Here is a 25,670-nt window from a genome sequence, read left to right as displayed (position 1 = left end):
ACCCTGTAGTCTAGGACTAGTCCAGTGGAGTCCATCTGGTCTTCAGGAGACCCTGTAGCCTAGGACTAGTCCAGTGGAGTCCATCTGGTCTTCAGGAGACCCTGTAGTCTAGGACTAGTCCAGTGGAGTCCATCTGGTCTTCATGAGACCCTGTAGTCTAGGACTAGTCCAGTGGAGTCCATCTGGTCTTCATGAGACCCTGTAGCCTAGGACTAGTCCAGTGGAGTCCATCTGGTCTTCATGAGACCCTGTAGCCTAGGACTAGCCCAGTGGAGTCCATCTGGTCTTCAGGAGACCCTGTAGTCTAGGACTAGTCCAGTGGAGTCCATCTGGTCTTCATGAGACCCTGTAGTCTAGGACTAGTCCAGTGGAGTCCATCTGGTCTTCATGAGACCCTGTAGCCTAGGACTAGTCCAGTGGAGTCCATCTGGTCTTCAGGAGACCCTGTAGTCTAGGACTAGTCCAGTGGAGTCCATCTGGTCTTCATGAGACCCTGTAGTCTAGGACTAGTCCAGTGGAGTCCATCTGGTCTTCAGGAGACCCTGTAGTCTAGGACTAGTCCAGTGGAGTCCATCTGGTCTTCAGGAGACCCTGTAGTCGAGGACTAGTCCAGTGGAGTCCATCTGGTCTTCATGAGACCCTGTAGTCTAGGACTAGTCCAGTGGAGTCCATCTGGTCTTCAGGAGACCCTGTAGTCTAGGACTAGTCCAGTGGAGTGCATCTGGTCTTCATGAGACCCTGTAGTCTAGGACTAGTCCAGTGGAGTCCATCTGGTCTTCATGAGACCCTGTAGTCTAGGACTAGTCCAGTGGAGTCCATCTGGTCTTCAGGAGACCCTGTAGTCTAGGACTAGTCCAGTGGAGTCCATCTGGTCTTCAGGAGACCCTGTAGTCTAGGACTAGTCCAGTGGAGTCCATCTGGTCTTCATGAGACCCTGTAGTCTAGGACTAGTCCAGTGGAGTCCATCTGGTCTTCAGGAGACCCTGTAGTCGAGGACTAGTCCAGTGGAGTCCACCCCCCCTGGTCTTCGTGCCCATGAGCCAATGAGCTGCCAGTAATGTGTGAGGATCACCATGATCTCCATGTGGTTACACCATGTGGTCGTGAGCGATCCAATCACACGTCACAACGACCATGTCTACATCATCTTCTTCATTCACTCGGCTGACTGTCCTGGTCTATTGTTCTCCTGGTGTATTGTTCGACTGGTCTATTGTTCTCCTGGTATATTGTTCTCCTGGTCTATTGTTCTCCTGGTCTATTGTTCTCCTGGTCTAATTGTCTACTGGTCTATTGTTCTACTGGTCTATTGTTCTCATGGTCTATTGTTCTCCTGGTCTACTGATCTATTGTTCTCCTGGTCTAATTGTCTACTGGTCTATTGTTCTCCTGGTCTATTGTTCTCCTGGTCTAATAGTCTATTGTTCTCCTGGTCTATTGTTCTACTGGTCTAATTGTCTACTGGTCTATTGTTCTACTGCTCTATTGTTCTACTGGTCTAATTGTCTACTAGTCTATTGTTCTCCTGGTCTATTGTTCTACTGCTCTAATTGTCTACTAGTCTATTGTTCTACTGGTCTAATTGTCTACTGGTCTATTGTTCTACTGGTCTAATTGTCTGATGGTCTATTGTTCTCCTGGTCTATTGTTCCCCTGGTCTAATTGTCTACTGGTCTATTGTTCTCCTGGTCTATTGTTCTCCTGGTATATTGTTCCCCTGGTCTAATTGTCTACTGGTCTATTGTTCTACTGGTCGATTGTTCTACTGGTCTAATTGTCTACTGGTCTCTAGTGGTCTACGAGGCGTTTCTATGAAACAGACACAGTGCTCATCTTTAAACCTTCTTTAATGCGTCTCGTAAAAATCACATTAAGTCAGAAGCAGCAACAGCAGCAACAACAGCAACAACAGCAACAACAGCAACAACAGCAACAACAACAAACGTGTTGAACTCGATGAGCACAGCTGTACGGCAACATGGATCAGACACTCTGTGGACCCTGGAACACACAATGATGACATTCAAGACCCTCTGTACTCACAACGGGTTCAGTTTGATATGAGTGGTGACTGCTCTCCCATTGGACCATATGAGTGGTGACTGCTCTCCCATTGGCTCATATGAGTGGTGACTGCTCTCCCATTGGACCATATGAGTGGTGACTGCTCTCCCATTGGCTCATATGAGTGGTGACTGCTCTCCCATTGGACCATATGAATGGTGACTGCTCTCCCATTGGACCATATGAGTGGTGACTGCTCTCCCATTGGATCATATGAGTGGTGACTGCTCTCCCATTGGACCATATGAGTGATGACTGCTCTCCCATTGGCTCATATGAGTGGTGACTGCTCTCCCATTGGATCATATGAGTGGTGACTGCTCTCCCATTGGACCATATGAGTGGTGACTGCTCTCCCATTGGATCATATGAGTGGTGACTGCTCTCCCATTGGACCATATGAGTGGTGACTGCTCTCCCATTGGACCATATGAGTGGTGACTGCTCTCCCATTGGATCATATGAGTGGTGACTGCTCTCCCATTGGACCATATGAGTGGTGACTGCTCTCCCATTGGACCATATGAGTGGTGACTGCTCTCCCATTGGATCATATGAGTGGTGACTGCTCTCCCATTGGACCATATGAGTGGTGACTGCTCTCCCATTGGCTCATATGAGTGGTGACTGCTCTCCCATTGGACCATATGAGTGGTGACTGCTCTCCCATTGGATCATATGAGTAGTGACTGCTCTCCCATTGGACCATATGAGTGGTGACTGCTCTCCCATTGGACCATATGAGTGGTGACTGCTCTCCCATTGGATCATATGAGTGGTGACTGCTCTCCCATTGGACCATATGAGTGGTGACTGCTCTCCCATTGGATCATATGAGTGGTGACTGCTCTCCCATTGGATCATATGAGTGGTGACTGCTCTCCCATTGGACCATATGAGTGGTGACTGCTCTCCCATTGGCTCATATGAGTGGTGACTGCTCTCCCATTGGACCATATGAGTGGTGACTGCTCTCCCATTGGATCATATGAGTGGTGACTGCTCTCCCATTGGACCATATGAGTGGTGACTGCTCTCCCATTGGATCATATGAGTGGTGACTGCTCTCCCATTGGACCATATGAGTGGTGACTGCTCTCCCATTGGACCATATGAGTGGTGACTGCTCTCCCATTGGATCATATGAGTGGTGACTGCTCTCCCATTGGACCATATGAGTGGTGACTGCTCTCCCATTGGATCATATGAGTGGTGACTGCTCTCCCATTGGACCATATGAGTGGTGACTGCTCTCCCATTGGACCATATGAGTGGTGACTGCTCTCCCATTGGACCATATGAGTGGTGACTGCTCTCCCATTGGACCATATGAGTGGTGACTGCTCTCCCATTGGATCATATGAGTGGTGACTGCTCTCCCATTGGATCATATGAGTGGTGACTGCTCTCCCATTGGACCATATGAGTGGTGACTGCTCTCCCATTGGATCATATGAGTGGTGACTGCTCTCCCATTGGACCATATGAGTGGTGACTGCTCTCCCATTGGATCATATGAGTGGTAAGTAAGTAAGTAAGTAAGTAAATCTTTATTTGTATAGCACCCTTCACAACACGAATGTACAAAGTGCTTCACATCCTTAAAATAGGTAAGATAAAAATAATAAAATAATAAAATAAAATAAAATAAAATAACATCAAACAGATCATTTACGATTTAAAATCAGAACATAGAACACGCACAGGGAGCAACAATTAAAAGGACCAGACGCTGAAAATGTCTATAAATGTCCAAACGCCTGCCTGAACAAAAGAGTCTTTAAATTACTTTTAAACATGCTCTCGGAGGGCAATGATTTCAGGGCCAGGGGGAGAGCATTCCAGAGCCTTGGGGCTACCGCCCCAAAAGCTCGGTCACCTTTGGTTTTAAGTCTGGTCCTGGGTATCTGCAGAAGTTCCTGGGTGGATGACCTCAGAGACCGACTAGAGGAGTGTGGTTGAATGAGATCACAGATATAAGCAGGGGCTTGACCGTGGATGGCTCTGTGGGTGACTACTAAAACTTTAAAATTAATCCTGAAATGCACTGGAAGCCAGTGCAGTGCGGCAAGGATGGGGTGATTTGGCAAGACCTCCTAGACCTGGTGAGCAGCCTGGCAGCGCATTTTGGACCAGTTGTAATTTATTGACGGATGATTTATTGAGGCAGGTGAACAATGAGTTACAGTAGTCTAGTCTGGATGAAATAAAGGCATGTACAGACATTTCTAGTTCCGCATGGGATATAATGGACCTGAGTTTTGCTATATTTCTTAGGTGGAAGAAACATGAGCGGGTGAGGGATATGACATGTTTTTCTAAAAGCATCGACTGATCAAATATTACACCAAGGTTTCTCAGATGGGTACGTACATTTCCCTTAAGGGACCCCATGTGGTGTGCCACTTTGGACACGATGTGGTCAGCAGCTATAATTAGCACCTCAGTTTTAGCTGCATTTAATTGAAGGAAATTATTTGCCATCCAACTCTCTATGGCAGATAGACACTCATGGAGTATGCAGAGTTTCTCCAAATTATCCGGTTTGAAAGAAATCTGGAGCTGGATATCATCAGCATAACAGTGGTAAGAAATGTCCTTAAATTTGCTGATCAGGGCACCCAGGGGGAGCATGTATAGAGCGAAAAGGATTGGAGCCAGCACGGAACCTTGTGGCACACCACATGGGAGGAAAGGTCAGACCTAAGCGGGCCAGCGGCCACCGAGCTTCTCTCTTTAAGGTATGAGGCGAACCAGTTTAGGACGCTCCCAGATATGCCCACCCACTCCCTGAGCCTGTCCAGCAGGATACGGTGGTCTACCGTGTCAAATGCTGCGCTAAGGTCCAACAGGACCAAAACAGAGCATTTGCCGGAGTCAGAGGACATCATAATGTCATTTGAGACTCTGAGGAGGGCGGTTTCGGTGGAGTGTTTTTTGCGGAAACCTGACTGAAATTTGTCTAAGATGTTATGGTTAGTCAAAAACGTGGAGAGCTGCTCTCCCATTGGATCATACGAGTGGTGACTGCTCTCCCATTGGACCATATGAGTGGTGACTGCTCTCCCATTGGACCATATGAGTGGTGACTGCTCTCCCATTGGATCATATGAGTGGTGACTGCTCTCCCATTGGACCATATGAGTGGTGACTGCTCTCCCATTGGACCATATGAGTGGTGACTGCTCTCCCATTGGATCATATGAGTGGTGACTGCTCTCCCATTGGACCATATGAGTGGTGACTGTTCTCCCATTGGATCATATGAGTGGTGACTGCTCTCCCATTGGATCATATGAGTGGTGACTGCTCTCCCATTGGATCATATGAGTGGTGACTGCTCTCCCATTGGACCATATGAGTGGTGACTGCTCTCCCATTGGATCATATGAGTGGTGACTGCTCTCCCATTGGACCATATGAGTGGTGACTGCTCTCCCATTGGACCATATGAGTGGTGACTGCTCTCCCATTGGACCATATGAGTGGTGACTGCTCTCCCATTGGATCATATGAGTGGTGACTGCTCTCCCATTGGACCATATGAGTGGTGACTGCTCTCCCATTGGAACATATGAGTGGTGACTGCTCTCCCATTGGATCATATGAGTGGTGACTGCTCTCCCATTGGACCATATGAGTGGTGACTGCTCTCCCATTGGACCATATGAGTGGTGACTTCTCTCCCATTGGATCATATGAGTGGTGACTGCTCTCCCATTGGACCATATGAGTGGTGACTGCTCTCCCATTGGAACATATGAGTGGTGACTGCTCTCCCATTGGATCATATGAGTGGTGACTGCTCTCCCATTGGACCATATGAGTGGTGACTGCTCTCCCATTGGACCATATGAGTGGTGACTGCTCTCCCATTGGATCATATGAGTGGTGACTGCTCTCCCATTGGACCATATGAGTGGTGACTGCTCTCCCATTGGACCATATGAGTGGTGACTGCTCTCCCATTGGACCATATGAGTGGTGACTGCTCTCCCATTGGATCATATGAGTGGTGACTGCTCTCCCATTGGATCATATGAGTGGTGTGGTACAAGGGGCCAACACGTGTTTACCTGGGGCACCTGTTGGAGGGCCAGCAGGTCCTCCAGGGTCTGCTGGGCTGCCAGTCTCAGGCTGGGCTGCCTGCTGGAGGTGAGCCGGCTGATCTGAGCCTGCAGGTCTGGATCTAGCAGAGAAGAGCCCAGCAGGAGCAGCACCTCCTCCTCCAACAACACCGACTGCAGGAGACGCAGAGAGTGGAGACACACCTCCCAGTCTCCATCTGTGAGGTGTGAAGAGCAGCTGGTTCACAAACACTACGTACACTGGTGTGTCATTCAGTCTCATGACCCCATGCGCCTAGAGCTGCTGCCTCCCGGGCTACCTGCCTACCTACAAGCTAGCTACCTGCCTACCTACAAGCTAGCTACCTGCCTACCTACAAGCTAGCTACCTGCCTACCTACAAGCTAGCTACCTGCCTACCTACAAGCTAGCTACCTGCAAGCTAGCTGCCCTGCCTGCATAGCTGACTAATGCCTGCAGGCGTTTCTTATATATATTTCAATTTCTTGTATGCCTGTTCAATTCTTAGCTATCCTGTGCTATTCATTCTTCAATGCTGGCTGTTGCTATGGTTCTGATTGCATTTTCTTACCTGTATATGACTTGTATTGCCTCTGTACTATTGCATTCTGACTGTATGAATTTGCTATTTGCTTATTTATTTCTGTATATATAATTGTTTCTTGTACTTCTGGTTCTGTATATGGTTTTGGTATAGATTTGATTGTCTTCTATGCTGCCTGCTATATATATGGCTGTTAACTGATTGTTTCTTGATATGCTGTTTGCCTGCTTGATGCTGTTTGTGACATGCCTGTTTCATGACTTGTATGAGCTTGCTGTTTTGTGATCTTGCCTGCCTGCACCAGCTGCTTGTATATACTGCTGGCTGTCTGCCTGGGCTGTTTGCTTGTATGGATCTGCTAATTTGTTGCCTGTAGCTGTGCCTGATCTGCTTACAGGCTGGCTGCCTGCCTGTATGCTACTGCTGTCTTGCCCTGCTGCCTGTCTGCCTGCCTGACTGCTGCCTGCCTGCCTGCCTGCTGTGCCTGCCTGCTGCTGCCTGCCTGCTAGCTGTTTCTGCCTACAGGCTGGCTACTGCTGATTTCTGCAAGCTGCTGCCTGCCTGCGCTGGCTGCCTGTCCTGCCTACAAGCTGGCTGCCTGCCTACAAGCTAGCTTGCCTGTCTACAAGCTAGCTACCTGCCTACCTACAAGCTAGCTACCTGTCTACCTACAAGCTAGCTACCTGCCTACCTACAAGCTAGCTACCTGTCTACCTACAAGCTAGCTACCTGCCTACCTACAAGCTAGCTACCTGTCTACATACAAGCTAGGTACCTGTCTACCTGCCTACCTAAAAGGGAGCTACCTGTCTATCAACCTACCTATCTGCCTGACTATCTACTTGCTTACCTACCGACTAGTTACCCGTCTGTCTAACTGACTACCTATTTACATGCTTATCTACCTACTAGCTACCTATATACTAGCTACCTACCTAGCTACTAGCTATCTGCCTTACTAGCTATATACCTACCTATCTATTTGTCACCTACCTACTAGCTACCTGCCTACTTGCTTATCTACCTGCCTTCTACGTACCCGTCTACCTACCTACCTTCTTACCTACCTGCCTACCTACCTGTTTACCTGCCTACATTCTAGCTATCTGCCTACCTACTAGCTATTACTTGCTTACCTCCCTACCTATTAGCTACCTACCTACCTGTCTACCTTCTATCTACCTCCCTACCTATTAGCTACCTACCTGCCTACATACCCGTCTAGCTGCCTACCTAGTAGCTACCTACCTCCCTGCCTGACTACCTAGTAGCTTACCTACCTACCTCCCTGCCTGACAACCTAGTAGCTACCTGCCTCCTTGTCTACTTGTCTACCTACCTACTTGCCTTCCTGCCTACCCATCTTGCAGTTTGAGTCTCCTTACCGTCCAGCAGAGTCCGGATGAGAGCCAGGAGTCCCGGGTTCTCACTGATGCACTTGAGTCCTTTAACACTGATGCTGACGTTGTACAGAGCCATCAGCATCAACCTGCAGCCAAACACTGTGTAAGCCCAACACTGCCCCCTAGTGCCCCTTGTAGGCACTACATGACCCCTAGTGCCCCATGTAGGACTACATGACCCCTAGTGCCCCTTGTAGGCACTACATGACCCCCGAACTGTCAATCATTCAAGAACAGTGTGGGATCCTAGAGTTAAGCCAAAAGGTCTCCTAGGTGGGCATCTAAACATAAGAAGTATTCAATCTAAAAGTGATCAAGTCCATCATCTTTTGCTTGATTCCAATTTAGACTTTCTTTGTCTATCTGAGACCTGGCTCCATAAAAATGCTCCATCAGCAGCAATAACCGTGCCAGGTTTCAACATTTACAGGAGAGATAGGGTAGGATCTAAGGGTGGTGGTGTCATGATCTATGTGAGAGATCATATCCAGTGTAATGAAATCCAGTGGTCTGTCTGTAAAGACTTGGAATGTATAGGTCTTCATATAATTTTATCACCACAAATGTCTTTTACGCTTATTGTAATTTATCGACCTCCCTCTTCCAAAAACAGTTTCTATGAGGAATTTGAGAAACTTTTAAAAGAATGTAATTTCAGTAAAGAGGTCATTATTATGGGTGATTTTAACATAAACTGGGAGGAAAAATCATCTAGAAAGAATCTTAAACGGATAACTGATGACTTTGACCTTGTACAGATGGTCAGTGGGCCCACAAGACTAACCAATTCTCCCAGGACACAAATTGATTTAATATTTAGTAATAGGCCTGATAGAGTTCTAAAAACTCTCAACATGGTAACTGGACTTTCTGACCACAATCTAACTCTGGTAGCCAGGAAACTAACCAGCAAGCGGTTTAGGCCTTTGGTCAGGGAGGATGAATCCTTTAGAATTCCCAAAAGAAATCTAGATATCTTTCATCATACTCTTCAACTTATTGATTGGGATAATCTACTGTTGGGAATAGACATCGAGGAAGACAGTAAAACATTCGCAGATAAGTTGGAGAACACTATGAAGGATTTCAGTTGCAAATTTAGGCACAAACATATCAAACACTGTTCCTTGGATGAATGATGATATCTTAAAAATAATGAAAGAACGGGATTCTGCCTTAAAAACTGCAATTAAAAATAAATGGAGCCATGACAGACAACATTTTGCTATGCTAAGGAACAGAGTGGTAATGAAATTAAGAAAGGCTAAGGCAGATTTCTTCCTGACTGTAATAGAAAAAGCGAGAGGTAAAACTAAAATGGTCTGGGATCAGTTACACAAGCTAACGGGACATCCCAACAAAGTGAGGAAGCTGCAAGAACTTAACATTCATGGTAAACTGTCAAATAATCCAGTTGAAGTAGCAAAAGCTTTCAATCACTATTTCATTGATTCTCTTGCTACCATTGCTAAATGTTTCTCCCCTGAGATTAGACCTGTCTGTACAGTAAATACATTGGAGCCAACTCTCATCATAAGAAATGTCACTCACTCAGACGTCACAAGAATAATCAGTTTTCTTAAACCATCCAAAACTAAAGATACATTTGATATGGATGCCGTTATGCTCAAAACTCTTACCAAAACACTAATAAATCCCATCAGCAATATCATCAACCTCTCAATCTCTCAGAACATGTTTCCCAGTGTTTGGAAGTCGGCTGCTGTTATTCCAGTATTTAAAGAAGGAGATCGCCTTTCTCCCTCTAATTACAGACCAATCAGTATCCTGCCTACAATATCAAAAGTTGCAGAGAAGTTGGTAGCTGAGCAAATGATCTGCCATTTGAAAAACAGTCCCTTTGCCCTTCATCCAATGCAATTCGGCTTTAGAGCCAATTATTCCACTGAGACGGCCACCTGTTTCTTTACCGAAAAAATAAAATTTCTACTGGACAAAGGGGGTGTTGTTGGAGCTGTGTATCTTGATCTCAAGAAGGCATTTGACACTGTAAATCATAGTATTCTTTTGTCCAAATTGCACAGTTACAACTTCTCCTCAGGTTCTTAAATGGATGGAATCATATTTGCTTAATAGGTCACAGTCTGTCCAAATTCAAAAACATCAATCCGCTGCCCTCCGCTTGTCCACAGGTGTCCCACAAGGATCTGTCCTGGGCCCATTATTATTTTCCTTATATATTAATGATCTGCCATCAGTTTGTCCTCATTCCAATATTCAAATGTATGCCGATGACACCGTCATTTATCTGCATGGCAGCAATTTGGGAGATGTAGCAAAAGAACTCACTACATCCATGGCTAATGTGACTACTTGGTTAACGCAATGTTGTTTACAACTCAATATATCCAAAACTGTGTGTATGTGTTTTACCAAAATAAACTCTGATAGTGTAGAACCGGATGTTTTTGTATCTGGGGAGAGGCTAACGGTTGTATCTGAATACCTGGGAGTACTTTTTGATTCAAATCTGTCTTTCAAATCACAGGTGAAAAAAGTTTGTAATCGGGTAAAATTCAATCTATCCAATTTCGATTCTCGCAACTACATGTCAACAGAGGCAGCTAAAACATTCATGCATTCAATGGTTATTTCCCATATCACCTACTGTTTAACAACCTGGTCACATGCTAGTGCCACTACGCTCAAACCATTACAGTCATTATACAAGCGTACACTCAAAACTCTTGATTAAAAAAAAGTTATGTCTCATCACTGTCCTATTCTAAAAAAATACAACTTGCTTAGTTGGGATAACTTGATTAAATATGTGCACGTCTGTCTGATGTACAAAATCATACATGGACCTCTCCTCCTCTCAAACAATTTGTCACCACACGAACTGGATATCGGCTCACGAGAGGAGCAGCGAGAGGGGATTGTATCATCCCTCTCAGGAAAAGAGCTTTTAGTCATGCTGCTTTCTCAGTACAAGCAGCAGTTCACTGGAACTACATTCCAGGATCTATCAGAGCTACAATCATTCAACTCTTTTAAAGCAGAAACAAAGAAATGGTTCATTACTACCCAGCTCTGTCAGCACTAGACTGTAACTACCTCCTCCATCTGTCCAGGTTGGACTTTCATGTTGTCTGTCTGTCAGTTGTTGTCTGTCTGTTGTCCGGTCTCTGTATGTCTTGACTTGCTGGTCGGTCGTTTACTCCACCTGCGTGTCTTCTCTTGTCGTTCACCTGTTTGCAGTTGTATGTCACATTTAGTCTGTAAGCTTTTATGTTGTATCTCTGACATTATGTTTTTATTCTGTCCATTTTAACATTGTTCTCCCCTATTTTATTTGCTTTATCTGTAGATTGTATTTGCAATCTTATGTTTTTAGGTTTGTTCTTAACATCAGCAACATTGGGACTACAGATGAAAAATAGCCTCTTGGCTAACTCTGGCACATTTACTGCAATGTTTTTATCAATGTGCACTGTCCCTTATTAAATAAACCATTTAAATAAAATAGTGCCCCATGTAGGCACTACATGACCCCTAGTGCCCCATGTAGGACTACATGACCCCTAGTGCCCCATGTAGGTACTACACTGAGCCCTAGTGCCCCATGTAGGTACTACACTGACCCCTAGTGCCCCATGTAGGACTACATGACCCCTAGTGCCCCATGTAGGTACTACACTGAGCCCTAGTGCCCCATGTAGGTACTACACTGACCCCTAGTGCCCCATGTAGGACTACATGACCCCTAGTGCCCCATGTAGGTACTACATGACCCCTAGTGCCCCATGTAGGTACTACATGACCCCTAGTGCCCCATGTAGTGCTACATGACCCCTAGTGCCCCATGTAGGTACTACACTGACCCCTAGTGCCCCATGTAGGACTACATGACCCCTAGTGCCCCATGTAGGTACTACACTGACCCCTAGTGCCCCATGTAGGACTACATGACCCCTAGTGCCCCATGTAGGTACTACATGACCCCTAGTGACTACATGTAGGCACTACATGACCCCTAGTGCCCCATGTAGGACTACATGGCCCCTAGTGCCCCATGTAGGACTACATGACCCCTAGTGACTACATGTAGGACTACATGACCCCTAGTGCCCCATGTAGGACTACATGACCCCTAGTGCCCCATGTAGGACTACATGACCCCTAGTGACTACATGTAGGACTACATGACCCCTAGTGCCCCATGTAGGTACTACACTGACCCCTAGTGCCCCATGTAGGACTACATGACCCCTAGTGCCCCATGTAGGACTACATGACCCCTAGTGCCCCTTGTAGGCACTACATGACCCCTAGTGCCCCATGTAGGTACTACACTGACCCCTAGTGCCCCATGTAGGACTACATGACCCCTAGTGCCCCATGTAGGACTACATGACCCCTAGTGCCCCATGTAGTGCTACATGACCCCTAGTGCCCCATGTAGGTACTACACTGACCCCTAGTGCCCCATGTAGGACTACATGACCCCTAGTGCCCCATGTAGGACTACATGACCCCTAGTGCCCCATGTAGGACTACATGACCCCTAGTGCCCCATGTAGGTACTACACTGACCCCTAGTGCCCCATGTAGGTACTACACTGACCCCTAGTGCCCCATGTAGGCACTACATGACCCCTAGTGCCCCATGTAGGCACTACATGACCCCTAGTGCCCCATGTAGGCACTACACTGACCCCTAGTGCCCCATGTAGGCACTACATGACCCCTAGTGCCCCATGTAGTGCTACATGACCCCTAGTGCCCCATGTAGGCACTACATGACCCCTAGTGCCCCATGTAGGCACTACATGACCCCTAGTGCCCCATGTAGGACTACATGACCCCCCCAGATGTCCATTAATTGGTGTGTTCATGCGTGTGTGTAGCCCTGTTATTGTTCTGACCAGTACGACCGTGTGTAACGTGTTCTTCAGCTTCACGTACACCTTCAGCTTGGGGAAGACGCCGGGCGTCAGCAGCTCCAAAAGCCTCATCAGCGTGTCCAGCAGGACGTGGGCCGAGAAGGACAGGAAGTCCCGCCCACAGGCCACCGCTGCGACGTCTGATTGGTGGGAAAGAGAGGTTCATGCATTCAGTTTATGTTGCATTCATACTGATGCCGTTGACCAGAGAGAACTCACTGGTGATGGTTCCAGCCACAGCCAGAACAAACTGGTGCTCATGGGAGTTGTAGTCCTCAGTCTGAGTCTTCAGCTCCTCATCCAGAGACATGACGAAGCTCTCCAGAGTCTGAGAGGCTACGAGCAGGAAGGACTGCAGCTTCCCCTGCACACACACACGCACATAGACACACACACATATATATACACACACACACACACTAACCCTAACCCTTGACCCCGTGCTGGTCTCAGACTCACGTCAGCCAGCCAGCGTGACACTGTGTCCTCATTGGCCGAGCAGCTCCACAGCAGACCTCCGGCCGCTGATCCCAGACCAGCGCAGAAGTTCGCCTGCTGCTGCATGTCTGCTGCACTCTGCCACAGCTGCTCCCGCAGCAGCAGCTTCTCCTACACACACACACACACACACACACACACACACGTCTCTCAGTGAGGAACCTTGAACTCATGGTTCTCTCTCACCTGTATCTAACCAGGTGGATCTCTCTCTCACCTCTCTCTCTTTCTGACACTCGCTCTGCGCTGCATCCAGTCTGGACTGGAGGTGAAGACACTCCTGATGCAACTGATCCTGTTCCTGAGCATGCTGCTCCTTCACTACACACACACACACACACACACACAGAGACACACACACACACACACACACACTGTTCATCAAGTGAATCACTCCACAGCCTCTCAGCTGCTCCAAGACCAGAGTTCTTGTCTTCATAGTAACTCAAGCTAAACCCTGTCACACACACACACACACACACACACTCAGGTGGAGCGTACCTGTGTGAGCAGCTCTGGCTGTGTGCAGCATGTGGATCAGGTCTCCGTTCAGGACTCTGGGCAGGAAGTCCCTGAGCTGCATGACCTCTGTGGTCAGCTTCTCCAGATCACTCTTCCTCACACGGACAAACCCGCCCTGCAGGTAGGACAACGCGTAGCAACCCATCGGCCAATCAGCACGCAGCACGGTGACTCATCGCATCAGTTCATACCCCGAGGTCATACCTTGTGTTTATACCCCGAGGTCATACCCCAAGGTCATACCTCAAGGTCATACCCCAAGGTCATACCCTGTGTTCATACCCCAAGGTCATACCCCGAGGTCATACCTCAAGGTCATACCGTGTTCACACCCCAAGGTCATACCCTGTGTTCATACCCCAAGGTCATACCCTGGGTTTATACCCTGTGGTTATCCTGACTGTTGTCTACTATGAACAGGTCCTCTATAGACCAAGTTGTGCTGAGTCATGTTCTCCTGACAGTGATCTACTATGACCAGGTCCTCTATAGACCGGGTTCTGCTGAGTCATGTTCTCCTGACCATTGTCTATGAACTGGTCCTCTATAGACCGGGTTCTGCTGAGTCATGTTCTCCTGACCGTTGTCTATGAACTCGTCCTCTATAGACCGGGTTCTGTTGAGTCATGTTATCCTCACCATTGTCTACTATGAACAGGTCCTCTATAGACTGGGTTCTGTTGAGTCATGTTCTCCTCACCATTGTCTACTATGAACAGGTCATCTATAGACCGGGTTCTGTTGAGTCATGTTCTCCTGACCGTGGTCTACTATGACCAGGTCCTCTATAGACCGGGTTCTGCTGAGTCATGTTCTCCTGACCGTGGTCTACTATGAACAGGTCCTCTATAGACCGGGTTCTGCTGACCGTGGTCTACTATGAAAAGGTCCTCTATAGACCGGGTTCTGCTGAGTCATGTTCTGCTGACCGTGGTCTACTATGAAAAGGTCCTCTATAGACCAGGTTCTGCTGAGTCATGTTCTGCTGACCGTGGTCTACTATGACCAGGTCCTCTATAGACCGGGTTCTGCTGAGTCTTGTTCTGCTGACCGTGGTCTACTATGAAAAGGTCCTCTATAGACCGGGTTCTGCTGAGTCATGTTCTGCTGACCGTGGTCTACTATGAAAAGGTCCTCTATAGACCGGGTTCTGCTGAGTCATGTTCTGCTGACCGTGGTCTACTATGACCAGGTCCTCTATAGACCGGGTTCTGCTGAGTCATGTTCTGCTGACCGTGGTCTACTATGAAAAGGTCCTCTATAGACCGGGTTCTGCTGAGTCATGTTCTGCTGACCGTGGTCTACTATGACCAGGTCCTCTATAGTCCGGGTTCTGCTGAGTCATGTTCTGCTGACCGTGGTCTACTATGACCAGGTCCTCTATAGACCGGGTTCTGCTGAGTCTTGTTCTGCTGACCGTTGTCTACTATGAAAAGGTCCTCTATAGACCGGGTTCTGCTGAGTCATGTTCTTACCTGTTTCCGTGCCTTCCTCTTTGAGTCGTGACTCAGAGCCGGCAGCTTCCCGCCTAAAGACGCTGCCATCTTTATGGTGGTGCGTTTGCGGCCCTGCTGCTCCTGTGGGATTAGGTAGCCTCGCTATTATCATGAATACTTGGTTCAGCAGCTCCGTGGAGTCAAACCAGCATGTTGAGGTTAAAAAGTTACCTGAAGCCTCAAAGATAACGGCTTGTTTCTTACACGCGAGGGTAACAACTTCAAAGTGTCCCCCGGACTCGGGTCGGTCCACGGGTCGCGTTCCGACCCGGTTCTGAGCCCCAACGCCTAAAAGAAGAACAGCCTCGAGGTGCTCGAACTAACTCCAGTCCCTCTGAGGGCCAGTCCGGGCTTTGTGGTTCCCCCGCGGAGAGACGCTGATCTCCTTTGTGTTTGAATCGTTTGGGTCTAGCTCCGTGGGACCGGGACCGGGACCGGGTGAGAACCGCCTCACTGATGTCGGAGGGACGCGGACTGGACGAGGAGCTGTTCACGGGCCGGTTCCCGGTTCCCCGTGCACCGCGCATGTCGGGAGGGAGACGTCGGGGCGCTGGTCTCTCTGGTCCAGCAGCTCTCGAACCCGGAACACCTGACGGCGGAGGACTCGAGCTACGGATGGAGCCCCTTACACTGGGCTGCTCACTGCGGACAGGTCGGGTTCCCTCTGGACCGGGTTCAGGGCTCTGTAGTCCAGCATGGACCCGGTTCCTCTCAGTAGTACCTGTAGTCCTCTGGAACCATGGGCATTGTAGTTCACACAAGTCATGTACTTGTAGTCCACTAGAACCATGGGCATTGTAGTCCTCTGGAACCATGGGCATTGTAGTCCACACAAGTCATGTACTTGTAGTCCTCTGGAACCATGGGCATTGTAGTCCACACAAGTCATGTACTTGTAGTCCTCTGGAACCATGGGCATTGTAGTCCACACAAGTCATGTACTTGTAGTCCTCTGGAACCATGGGCATTGTAGTCCACACAAATCATGTACTTGTAGTCCTCTGGAACCATGGGCATTGTAGTCCACATGAGTCATGTACCTGTAGCCCTCTGGATGTGTTCAATGAAGCCCTTTGTCCTTTGTCCCTCTGTCCTTTGTCCTTGTGTCCTCTGTCCCTGTCCACAGCTGGACTGCGTGGTGGTTCTGGTGCAGATGGGTTGCGAGGTGAACTCCGGGACGAGCCGCTTCAACCAGACGGCGACGCACACGGCGGCGTTCGGGGGACATCCGGCCTGCGAGGCCTGGCTCACCGGGGCGGGCGCCGACGCCAACCGCCAGGTCAGTGTCCCGGGTCACATCCTGTCTTCATGTGTGTAGTGAAATAGACCTTTATATCTGCACCGATGTGATGGTGACCTTTGACCTTTGACCCGTGCGGGTGTCTGCAGGACGTGGTGGGCGAGGCGCCCCTCCACAAGGCGGCCCGTGCAGGGAGCCTGGAGTGCATCCGGGTCCTGCTGCTGGCGGGAGCTTCAGCTCAGTGAGTCCAGATCCCTGACCTGGGCTCTGGTTCTAGACTCTGGTGGTCACTCCTGACCCTGGTCTTCTGGTCCAGGCTCAGGAACGCCAGCGGGCAGACGGCGGCGGACCTGGCCCACGCCCACGGCTTCCTGGACTGCTTCAGCTTCATCTCCAGAACCAGCAAGCTGCAGCTCGGCGGCCTCCCGTGTGGCAGGAAGAGGCTGCTGACCCCCGTGGACCAGGTCCACCTGAAGAAAGCCCGGGGGGCCGACAGTAAGACCGCCTCCCCCCGTGAGCCCCTGTCCCTGAGCCCCCCTGACAGATGTCTCCTGTGCCAGATGTGGAGCTGCAGGCCGCTGGAGGAGAGGAGCTGGAGAGCATGAGCGGGGACCAGGACTCATGAGGTCTAGCCTCCTGGAGTTCAGGGACTCACTCCAGACGTCCTGATGCCAAAGAGGAGTCACCAACAAGCTCATGGAGTCCAGAGCAGCTGGAGGTCTCCCAGAACCCTCAGGACTCTTTGTACAAACTGCTTTTATACGGCTGAAGTTTATGTTTCATAAAAATGATTTAAAGTAACTCATGTTTCACGTTATTGTCCTGATCCACAAAGAGTCCACAAAGAGTCCTGATCCACAATGAGTGGACCAGGAGGTCCAGTTTATTTCAGACAAAACGAAAGTGACATTTATAATGATATGTCTCGATGAGGAGGCTCCGCCCCCCGAGGACCGGCTCAACATGAACCAGACTGGTCCTGGAGGTCATGGTCTCCATCCAGACCCCCCCAGGTCCAGTTGGATGGTCCTCTGCAGACCGGCGATGCTGGCGTCCAGCGCTGCCAGACCGTCTCTGAAGACCGCCTCAGCTCTGGTGTCGCATGTGGACCCCGACCTGGCGCTCCAATCGGACCACACCGAGTCCAGGTCCCAGCGCTCCTTCACACATGACCGTAAACCATGTGACGGGTCCAGGTGAGGGGTCTGGTCTCCAGCGTTCTGGTCTACAGCGTACTGGTCTACAGCGTACTGGTCTACAGCGTACTGGTCTACAGCGTTCTGGTCTCCAGGTCTGACGTGGGGGTCTTGTGGCTCCACACACTGCAGCTGACCCAGAGACATCAGGAACTGGGTGATGCGGTCACTGGGGGGCTCTGCTGGATCTGGTCTGTGCTGGTTTACAACTGCAGGCTGACTGGGTGAATCAGGACCCTGAAGGACCCTGAAGAGGAGAAGAGACTCACAAGGTTCTGAGACCCGTTTTATTGACCCGATACATGCTTCCTCTGGGAAACATCAGGAACTCTCCATGAAATGTAATGCAGATGATACTCGATTACCCTCAACTCCTTATTATCAGGCTGCTCTATACGTCTCTGAAGTCAACTCCTTATTATCAGGCTGCTCTATAAGTCTCTTAGGTCAACTCCTTATTATCAGGCTGCTCTATAAGTCTCTTATGTCAACTCCTTATTACCAGGCTGCTCTATAAGTCTCTTAGGTCAACTCCTTATGATCAGGCTGCTCTATAAGTCTCTTAAGTCAACTCCTTATTACCAGGCTGCTCTATAAGTCTCTTAGGTCAACTCCTTATTATCAGGCTGCTCTATAAGTCTCTTATGTCAACTCCTTATTACCAGGCTGCTCTATAAGTCTCTTAGGTCAACTCCTTATGATCAGGCTGCTCTATAAGTCTCTTAAGTCAACTCCTTATTATCAGGCTGCTCTATAAGTCTCTTAGGTCAACTCCTTATTATCAGGCTGCTCTATAAGTCTCTATAGTCAACTCATTATTATCAGGCTGCTCTATAAGTCTCTTAAGTCAACTCCTTATTATCAGGCTGCTCTATAAGTCTCTTAAGTCAACTCCTTATTATCAGGCTGCTCTATAAGTCTCTATAGTAAACTCCTTATTATCAGACTGCTCTATAAGTCTCTGAGGTCAACTCCTTATTATCAGGCTGCTCTATAAGTCTCTTAAGTCAACTCCTTATTATCAGGCTGCTCTGTAAGTCTCTTTGGTCAACTCCTTATTATCAGGCTGCTCTAAAAGTCTCTTAGATCAACTCCTTATTTTCAGGCTGCTCTATAAGTCTCTTAGGTCAACTCCTTATTATCAGGCTGCTCTATAAGTCTCTTAGGTCAACTCCTTATTATCAGGCTGCTCTATAAGTCTCTTAGGTCAACTCCTTATTATCAGGCTTCTCTATAGTCAACTCCTTATTATCAGGCTGCTCTATAAGTCTCTTCGTTCAACTCCTTATTATCAGGCTGCTCTATAAGTCTCTTAGGTCAACTCCTTATGATCAGGCTGCTCTATAAGTCTCTTAGGTCAACTCCTTATTATCAGGCTGCTCTAAAAGTATCTTAGATCAACTCCTTATGATCAGGCTGCTCTATAAGTCTCTTAGGTCAACTCCTTATGATCAGGCTGCTCTATAAGTTTCTTATGTCAACTCCTTATTACCAGGCTGCTCTATAAGTCTCTTAGGTCAACTCCTTATGATCAGGCTGCTCTATAAGTCTCTTAGGTCAACTCCTTATGATCAGGCTGCTCTATAAGTCTCTTAGGTCAACTCCTTATGATCAGGCTGCTCTATAAGTCTCTTAAGTCAACTCCTTATTACCAGGCTGCTCTATAAGTCTCTTAGGTCAACTCCTTATTATCAGGCTGCTCTATAAGTCTCTTAGGTCAACTCCTTATGATCAGGCTGCTCTATAAGTCTCTTAGGTCAACTCCTTATTATCAGGCTGCTCTATAAGTCTCTTAGATCAACTCCTTATTATCAGGCTGCTCTATAAGTCTCTTAGGTCAATTCCTTATTATCAGGCTGCTCTATAAGTCTCTTAAGTAAACTCCTTATTATCAGGCTGCTCTATAAGTCTCTGAGATCAACTCCTTATTATCAGGCTGCTCTATAAGTCTCTTAGATCAACTCCTTATGATCAGGCTGCTCTATAAGTCTCTTAGGTCAACTCCTTATTATCAGGCTGCTCTATAAGTCTCTTAAGTCAACTCCTTATTATCAGGCTGCTCTATAAGTCTCTTAAGTCAACTCCTTATTATCAGGCTGCTCTGTAAGTCTCTTAGGCCAACTCCTTATTATCAGGCTGCTCTAAAAGTCTCTTAGATCAACTCCTTATTTTCAGGCTGCTCTATAAGTCTCTTAGGTCAACTCCTTATTATCAGGCTGCTCTATAAGTCTCTTAGGTCAACTCCTTATTATCAGGCTGCTCTATAAGTCTCTTAGGTCAACTCCTTATTATCAGGCTGCTCTATAAGTCTCTTAGGTCAACTCCTTATTATCAGGCTGCTCTATAAGTCTCTTAGTTCAACTCCTTATTATCAGGCTGCTCTATAAGTCTCTTAGGTCAACTCCTTATTATCAGGCTGCTCTAAAAGTATCTTAGATCAACTCCTTATTATCAGGCTGCTCTATAAGTCTCTTAGTTCAACTCCTTATTATCAGGCTGCTCTATAAGTCTCTTAGGTCAACTCCTTATTATCAGGCTGCTCTATAAGTCTCTATAGTAAACTCCTTATTATCAGGCTGCTCTATAAGTCTCTATAGTCAACTCCTTATTATCAGGCTGCTCTATAAGTCTCGTAGGTCCCTCCAGTTGATCCAGAATGCTGCAGCTCGTATTCTCACTAAACTAAGACTAGAGATCACATCACTCCTGCACTAGCTGCTCTGCACTGGCTCCCAGTAAAATCAAGAATCACTTTTAAAATTCTTCTCTTAACCTACAAAGCCTTGATTGGTGATGCCCCATCATATCTTAAGGAGCTTGTGTAGTACCATGTTACCCCACTAGAGAGCTGGTAGTACCATATTACCCCACTAGAGAGCTTGTAGTACCATATTACCCCACTAGAGAGCTTGTAGTACCATATTACCCCACTAGAGAGCTTGTAGTACCATGTTACCCCACTAGAGAGCATGTAGTACCATGTTGCCCCACTAGAGAGCTTGTAGTACCATGTTACCCCACTAGAGAGCTTGTAGTACCATGTTACCCCACTAGAGAGCCTGTAGTACCATGTTGCCCCATTAGAGAGCGTGTAGTACCATGTTGCCCCACTAGAGAGCATGTAGTACCATGTTGCCCCACTAGAGAGCTTGTAGTACCATGTTACCCCACTAGAGAGCTTGTAGTACCATATTACCCCACTAGAGAGCTTGTGGTACCATGTTGCCCACTAGAGGCTTGTGGTACCATATTACCCCACTAGAGGCTTGTAGTACCATGTTGCCCCACTAGAGGCTTGTGGTACCATGTTGCCCCACTAGAGGCTTGTAGTACCATATTACCCCACTAGAGGCCTGTGGTACCATATTGCCCCACTAGAGAGCCTGTGGTACCATGTTGCCCCACTAGAGGCTTGTGGTACCATGTTACCCCACTAGAGGGCTTGTAGTACCATATTACCCCACTAGAGGCCTGTGGTACCATATTACCCCACTAGAGGCTTGTGGTACCATGTTGCCCCACTAGAGGCTTGTAGTACCATGTTACCCCACTAGAGAGCTTGTAGTACCATATTACCCACTAGAGGCTTGTGGTACCATATTGCCCCACTAGAGAACCTGTAGTACCATATTGCCCCACTAGAGGCTTGTGGTACCATATTACCCCACTAGAGGCTTGTAGTACCATATTACCCCACTAGAGGCTTGTAGTACCATATTGCCCCACTAGAGGCTTGTAGTACCATGTTACCCCACTAGAGAGCTTGTGGTACCATGTTACCCCACTAGAGGCTTGTGTACCATATTACCCCACTAGAGCTTGTAGTACCATATTACCCCACTAGAGAGCTTGTAGTACCATATTACCCCACTAGAGGGCTTGTAGTACCATGTTACCCCACTAGAGAGCTTGTAGTACCATGTTACCCCACTAGAGAGCCTGTAGTACCATATTACCCCACTAGAGAGCTTGTAGTACCATGTTACCCCACTAGAGAACCTGTAGTACCATATTACCCCACTAGAGATCTTGTAGTACCATATTACCCCACTAGAGAGCTTGTAGTACCATGTTACCCCACTAGAGGGCTTGTAGTACCATGTTACCCCACTAGAGAGCTTGTAGTACCATATTACCCCACTAGAGGGCTTGTAGTGCCATATTACCCCACTAGAGGGCTGCCTCACGAGATGCGGGGCTACTTGTGGTCCCTAGAGTCTAAAGTAGGAGGAGCCAGAGCCTTCATGTATCAAGCTCCTCCTCTTTTATGAACCAGCAACACCTTCAGTCCTGGAGACTCCGCCCCCTCATGTAGACTGAAGACTTTCCTCTTGATGGTCTGATAGTTAGACCTGGTCCAGGTCTAGAGATGCTGCTATAGGCTGAGAGGCTGAGGGGGACGTTAGGATACACTGAGCTCCTCTCTCCTCTCTCCTTATGGACGTTTAGGATACACTGAGCTCCTCTCTCCTCTCTCCTTATGGACGTTTAGGATACACTGAGCTCCTCTCTCCTCTCTCCTTATGGACGCTTAGGAAACACTGAGCTCCTCTCCTCTCTCCTCTCTCCTTATGGACGTTTAGGATACACTGAGCACCTCTCTCCTCTCCTCTCTCCTTAAGGACGCTTAGGATACACTGAGCTCCTCTCTCCTTATGGACGCTTAGGATACACTGAGCTCCTCTCTCCTTATGGACGCTTAGGATACACTGAGCTCCTCTCTCCTCTCCTCTCTCCTCTCTCCTTATGGACGCTTAGGATACACTGAGCTCCTCTCTCCTTATGGACGTCTAGGATGCACTGAGCACCTCTCTCCTCTCCTCTCTCCTTATGGACGCTTAGGATACACTGAGCTCCTCTCTCCTCTCCTCTCTCCTTATGGACGTTTAGGATACACTGAGCTCCTCTCTCCTCTCCTCTCTCCTTATGGACATTTAGGATACACTGAGCTCCTCTCTCCTCTCTCCTTATGGACGTTTAGGATACACTGAGCTCCTCTCTCCTCTTTCCTTATGGATGAATTCTCTCCTTCACACATTATTAACTCTATTTTCTCTCCAGAGTCCTTGTGACTTCACGTCTCAGAGGGTCCATTGGACCTGCTGGTCTGAAGCCCCGCCCCTCTCTACCTCCATCTGATGGATCATGGAGGTCTGGATCGTGGTCCATGCCGACTACCAACTATTATACACTCTGTCAGACTCATTGAATGTGGTGTTACTCTGTAATGATTCCTTCTGGTCACATGACATCTATTGTTCATCTGGTCACATGACATCTATTGTTCATCTGGTCACATGACATCTATTGTTCACCTGGTCACATGACATCTATTGTTCATCTGGTCACATGACATCTATTGTTCATCTGGTCACATGACATCTATTGTTCACCTGGTCACATGACATCTATTGTTCATCTGGTCATGTGACATCTATTGTTCATCTGGTCACATGACATCTAGTGTTCATCTGGTCACATGACATCTATTGTTCATCTCGTCACATGACATCTATTGTTCATCTGGTCACATAACATCTATTGTTCATCTGGTCATGTGACATCTATTGTTCATCTGGTCACATGACATCTAGTGTTCATCTGGTCTCATGACATCTATTGTTCATCTCGTCACATGACATCTATTGTTCATCTGTCACATGACATCTATTGTTCATCTGGTCACATGACATCTATTGTTCATCTGGTCACATGACATCTATTGATCATCTAGTCACATGACATCTATTGATCATCTGGTCACATGACATCTATTGTTCATCTAGTCACATGACATCTATTGTTCACCTGGTCACATGACATCTATTGTTCATCTGGTCACATGACATCTATTGTTCACCTGGTCACATGACATCTATTGTTCATCTGGTCACATGACATCTATTGTTCATCTGGTCACATGACATCTATTGTTCATCTGGTCTCATGACATCTATTGTTCATCTGGTCTCATGACATCTATTGTTCATTTGGTCTCATGACATCTATTGTTCATCTAGTCACATGACATCTATTGTTCACCTGGTCACATGACATCTATTGTTCATCTGGTCACATGACATCTATTGTTCATCTGGTCACATGACATCTATTGTTCATCTGGTCTCATGACATCTATTGATCATCTGGTCACATGACATCTATTGTTCATCTGGTCACATGACATCTATTGTTCATCTAGTCACATGACATCTATTGTTCATCTGGTCACATGACATCTAGTGTTCATCTGGTCACATGACATCTATTGTTCATCTGGTCACATGACATCTATTGTTCATCTGGTCACATGACATCTATTGTTCACCTGGTCACATGACATCTATTGTTCATCTGGTCACATGACATCTATTGTTCATCTGGTCACATTACATCTATTGATCCTCCTCCGTTCTCTCCTGAAGGGAAATTTGTAATTTGTGATATTGGGCTATACAAAATAAACTCAATTGAATGTGAACCACAAGGACCAAAACCACCAAAACCTCAACACACACACAGACAGACACACACACACACACACACACACCTGTTCAGGGCTCCTAGGTCTTCCAGTCGTTGCTGGGCGAGTGAAGCCAACTCACTTTTCTCTCGCTCACTGACCAGTAACCTTCTTCTCGTGGCCTCCAAGTCTACACACACACACACACACACACACACACACAGAGACACACAGACACACACACACACACAGAGACACACACAGAGACACACACAGAGACATACAGAGACACACATAATAATATGTATATAATATAAAAGCAGCTCAGTCTCCAGTGTGATATGCGGTGGGTCTGAAGGAGTGAGAGCCTGCACCTGATTGGATGAGAGCATTCTCTGCCTCCCTGTCCTGCAGGACTCTCTGTAGTCCTGCGTGGTCCTCCTGGAGGTCCTGCAGCCGGGACTGAGCGGTGCTGAGCTGCTTCTGCAGAGTCAACACTGGAGACACACAGGATTCAGACACACACTCACACACAAAGACACACACACACAGAGGTAGAGACACACACACAGAGACACATACACACAGAGACACACACACACAGGATTCAGACACACACACACAAAGACACACATACACACACAGAGGTAGAGACACACACACAGGATTCAGACACACACACACTCACACACAAAGACACACAAAGAGACATATACAGGTAGAGACACATACACACACAGACACAGAGACACACACAGAGACACACACACACAGGATTCAGACACACATACACTCACACACAAAGACACACACACACAGAGACACATACACACACAGAGACACATACAGGTAGAGACACACACACAGGATTCAGACACACACACACTCACACACAGAGACACATACACACACATGGGCACACACACACAGAGACACTCAAACACAGAGATACACTCTCACACACACACTACCTTCTGAGTAACAGAGCATCTCCAGGTTCTGATGTGTGTCTGCTCTCCCCTTCTGCTGGTTAAGAATCCTCACACGCCTAGAACACACACACAAATGATATATATATATTGTATGTATTTTAGATTGTAGCCCAGCTGTGGAGGTACCTGCAGAGCTGGTTGTGGCTGTGAGGTGGTTGTGGTTCAGTCCAGATGTTTGAACCAGGCCCTCTCAGTGTTGAAGACACCGTCTGCTCCAGATGACTGAGCAGCCGCTCTGCTACACTGCCTACACACAC

At 47.6% G+C, this 25,670-nt stretch overlaps 3 protein-coding genes across 5 annotated transcripts in view; 1 reads left to right on the top strand and 2 right to left on the bottom strand.

Annotated features, from left to right (window-relative positions):
* Positions 1-1,829: 1,829 nt before the first annotated feature.
* On the bottom strand, positions 1,830-16,082 carry hsf2bp (heat shock transcription factor 2 binding protein). 3 transcript variants are annotated; one of them, XM_056431484.1, is made up of 9 exons: positions 15,502-16,082; positions 14,006-14,141; positions 13,722-13,825; positions 13,466-13,615; positions 13,226-13,370; positions 13,029-13,146; positions 8,082-8,185; positions 6,141-6,349; positions 1,830-2,001 (listed from the first exon to the last, which is right to left on the bottom strand). In XM_056431484.1, exons 1-9 carry the CDS (start codon positions 15,568-15,570, stop codon positions 1,984-1,986), a joined length of 1,053 nt encoding a protein of 350 aa, XP_056287459.1. In that variant the 5' UTR covers positions 15,571-16,082; the 3' UTR covers positions 1,830-1,983. The 3 variants fall into 3 exon arrangements, with proteins under 3 accessions (XP_056287459.1, XP_056287458.1, XP_056287460.1); XM_056431483.1 differs by lacking the exon at positions 8,082-8,185 and having other exon boundaries at positions 15,502-15,603; positions 15,694-16,082; XM_056431485.1 differs by lacking the exons at positions 6,141-6,349; positions 8,082-8,185.
* Positions 15,673-17,574, top strand: LOC130204219 (ankyrin repeat domain-containing protein 10-like). Its single transcript, XM_056430764.1, has 5 exons — positions 15,673-15,680; positions 15,988-16,174; positions 16,649-16,801; positions 16,912-17,003; positions 17,079-17,574. Exons 1-5 carry the CDS (start codon positions 15,673-15,675, stop codon positions 17,365-17,367), a joined length of 729 nt encoding a protein of 242 aa, XP_056286739.1. The 3' UTR covers positions 17,368-17,574.
* A 42-nt stretch (positions 17,575-17,616) lies between these two features.
* Positions 17,617-25,670, bottom strand: part of LOC130204217 (uncharacterized) — a 30,767-nt gene continuing 22,713 nt past the window's right edge. The window contains exons 8-12 of the mRNA XM_056430763.1: positions 25,540-25,660; positions 25,393-25,469; positions 24,796-24,918; positions 24,509-24,611; positions 17,617-18,205 (exon numbers count right to left, since the gene is read on the bottom strand). Coding sequence (XP_056286738.1) covers positions 17,749-18,205; positions 24,509-24,611; positions 24,796-24,918; positions 25,393-25,469; positions 25,540-25,660 — 881 coding nt within the window. The 3' untranslated portion in view covers positions 17,617-17,748. The remainder of the gene's footprint in view (positions 18,206-24,508; positions 24,612-24,795; positions 24,919-25,392; positions 25,470-25,539; positions 25,661-25,670) is intronic.

This window comes from Pseudoliparis swirei, chromosome 14 (genome assembly GCF_029220125.1).
Source record: "Pseudoliparis swirei isolate HS2019 ecotype Mariana Trench chromosome 14, NWPU_hadal_v1, whole genome shotgun sequence".
In the NCBI taxonomy this organism is placed as follows: domain Eukaryota; kingdom Metazoa; phylum Chordata; class Actinopteri; order Perciformes; family Liparidae; genus Pseudoliparis; species Pseudoliparis swirei.
This window is presented reverse-complemented; position numbering and strand designations above follow the sequence as displayed.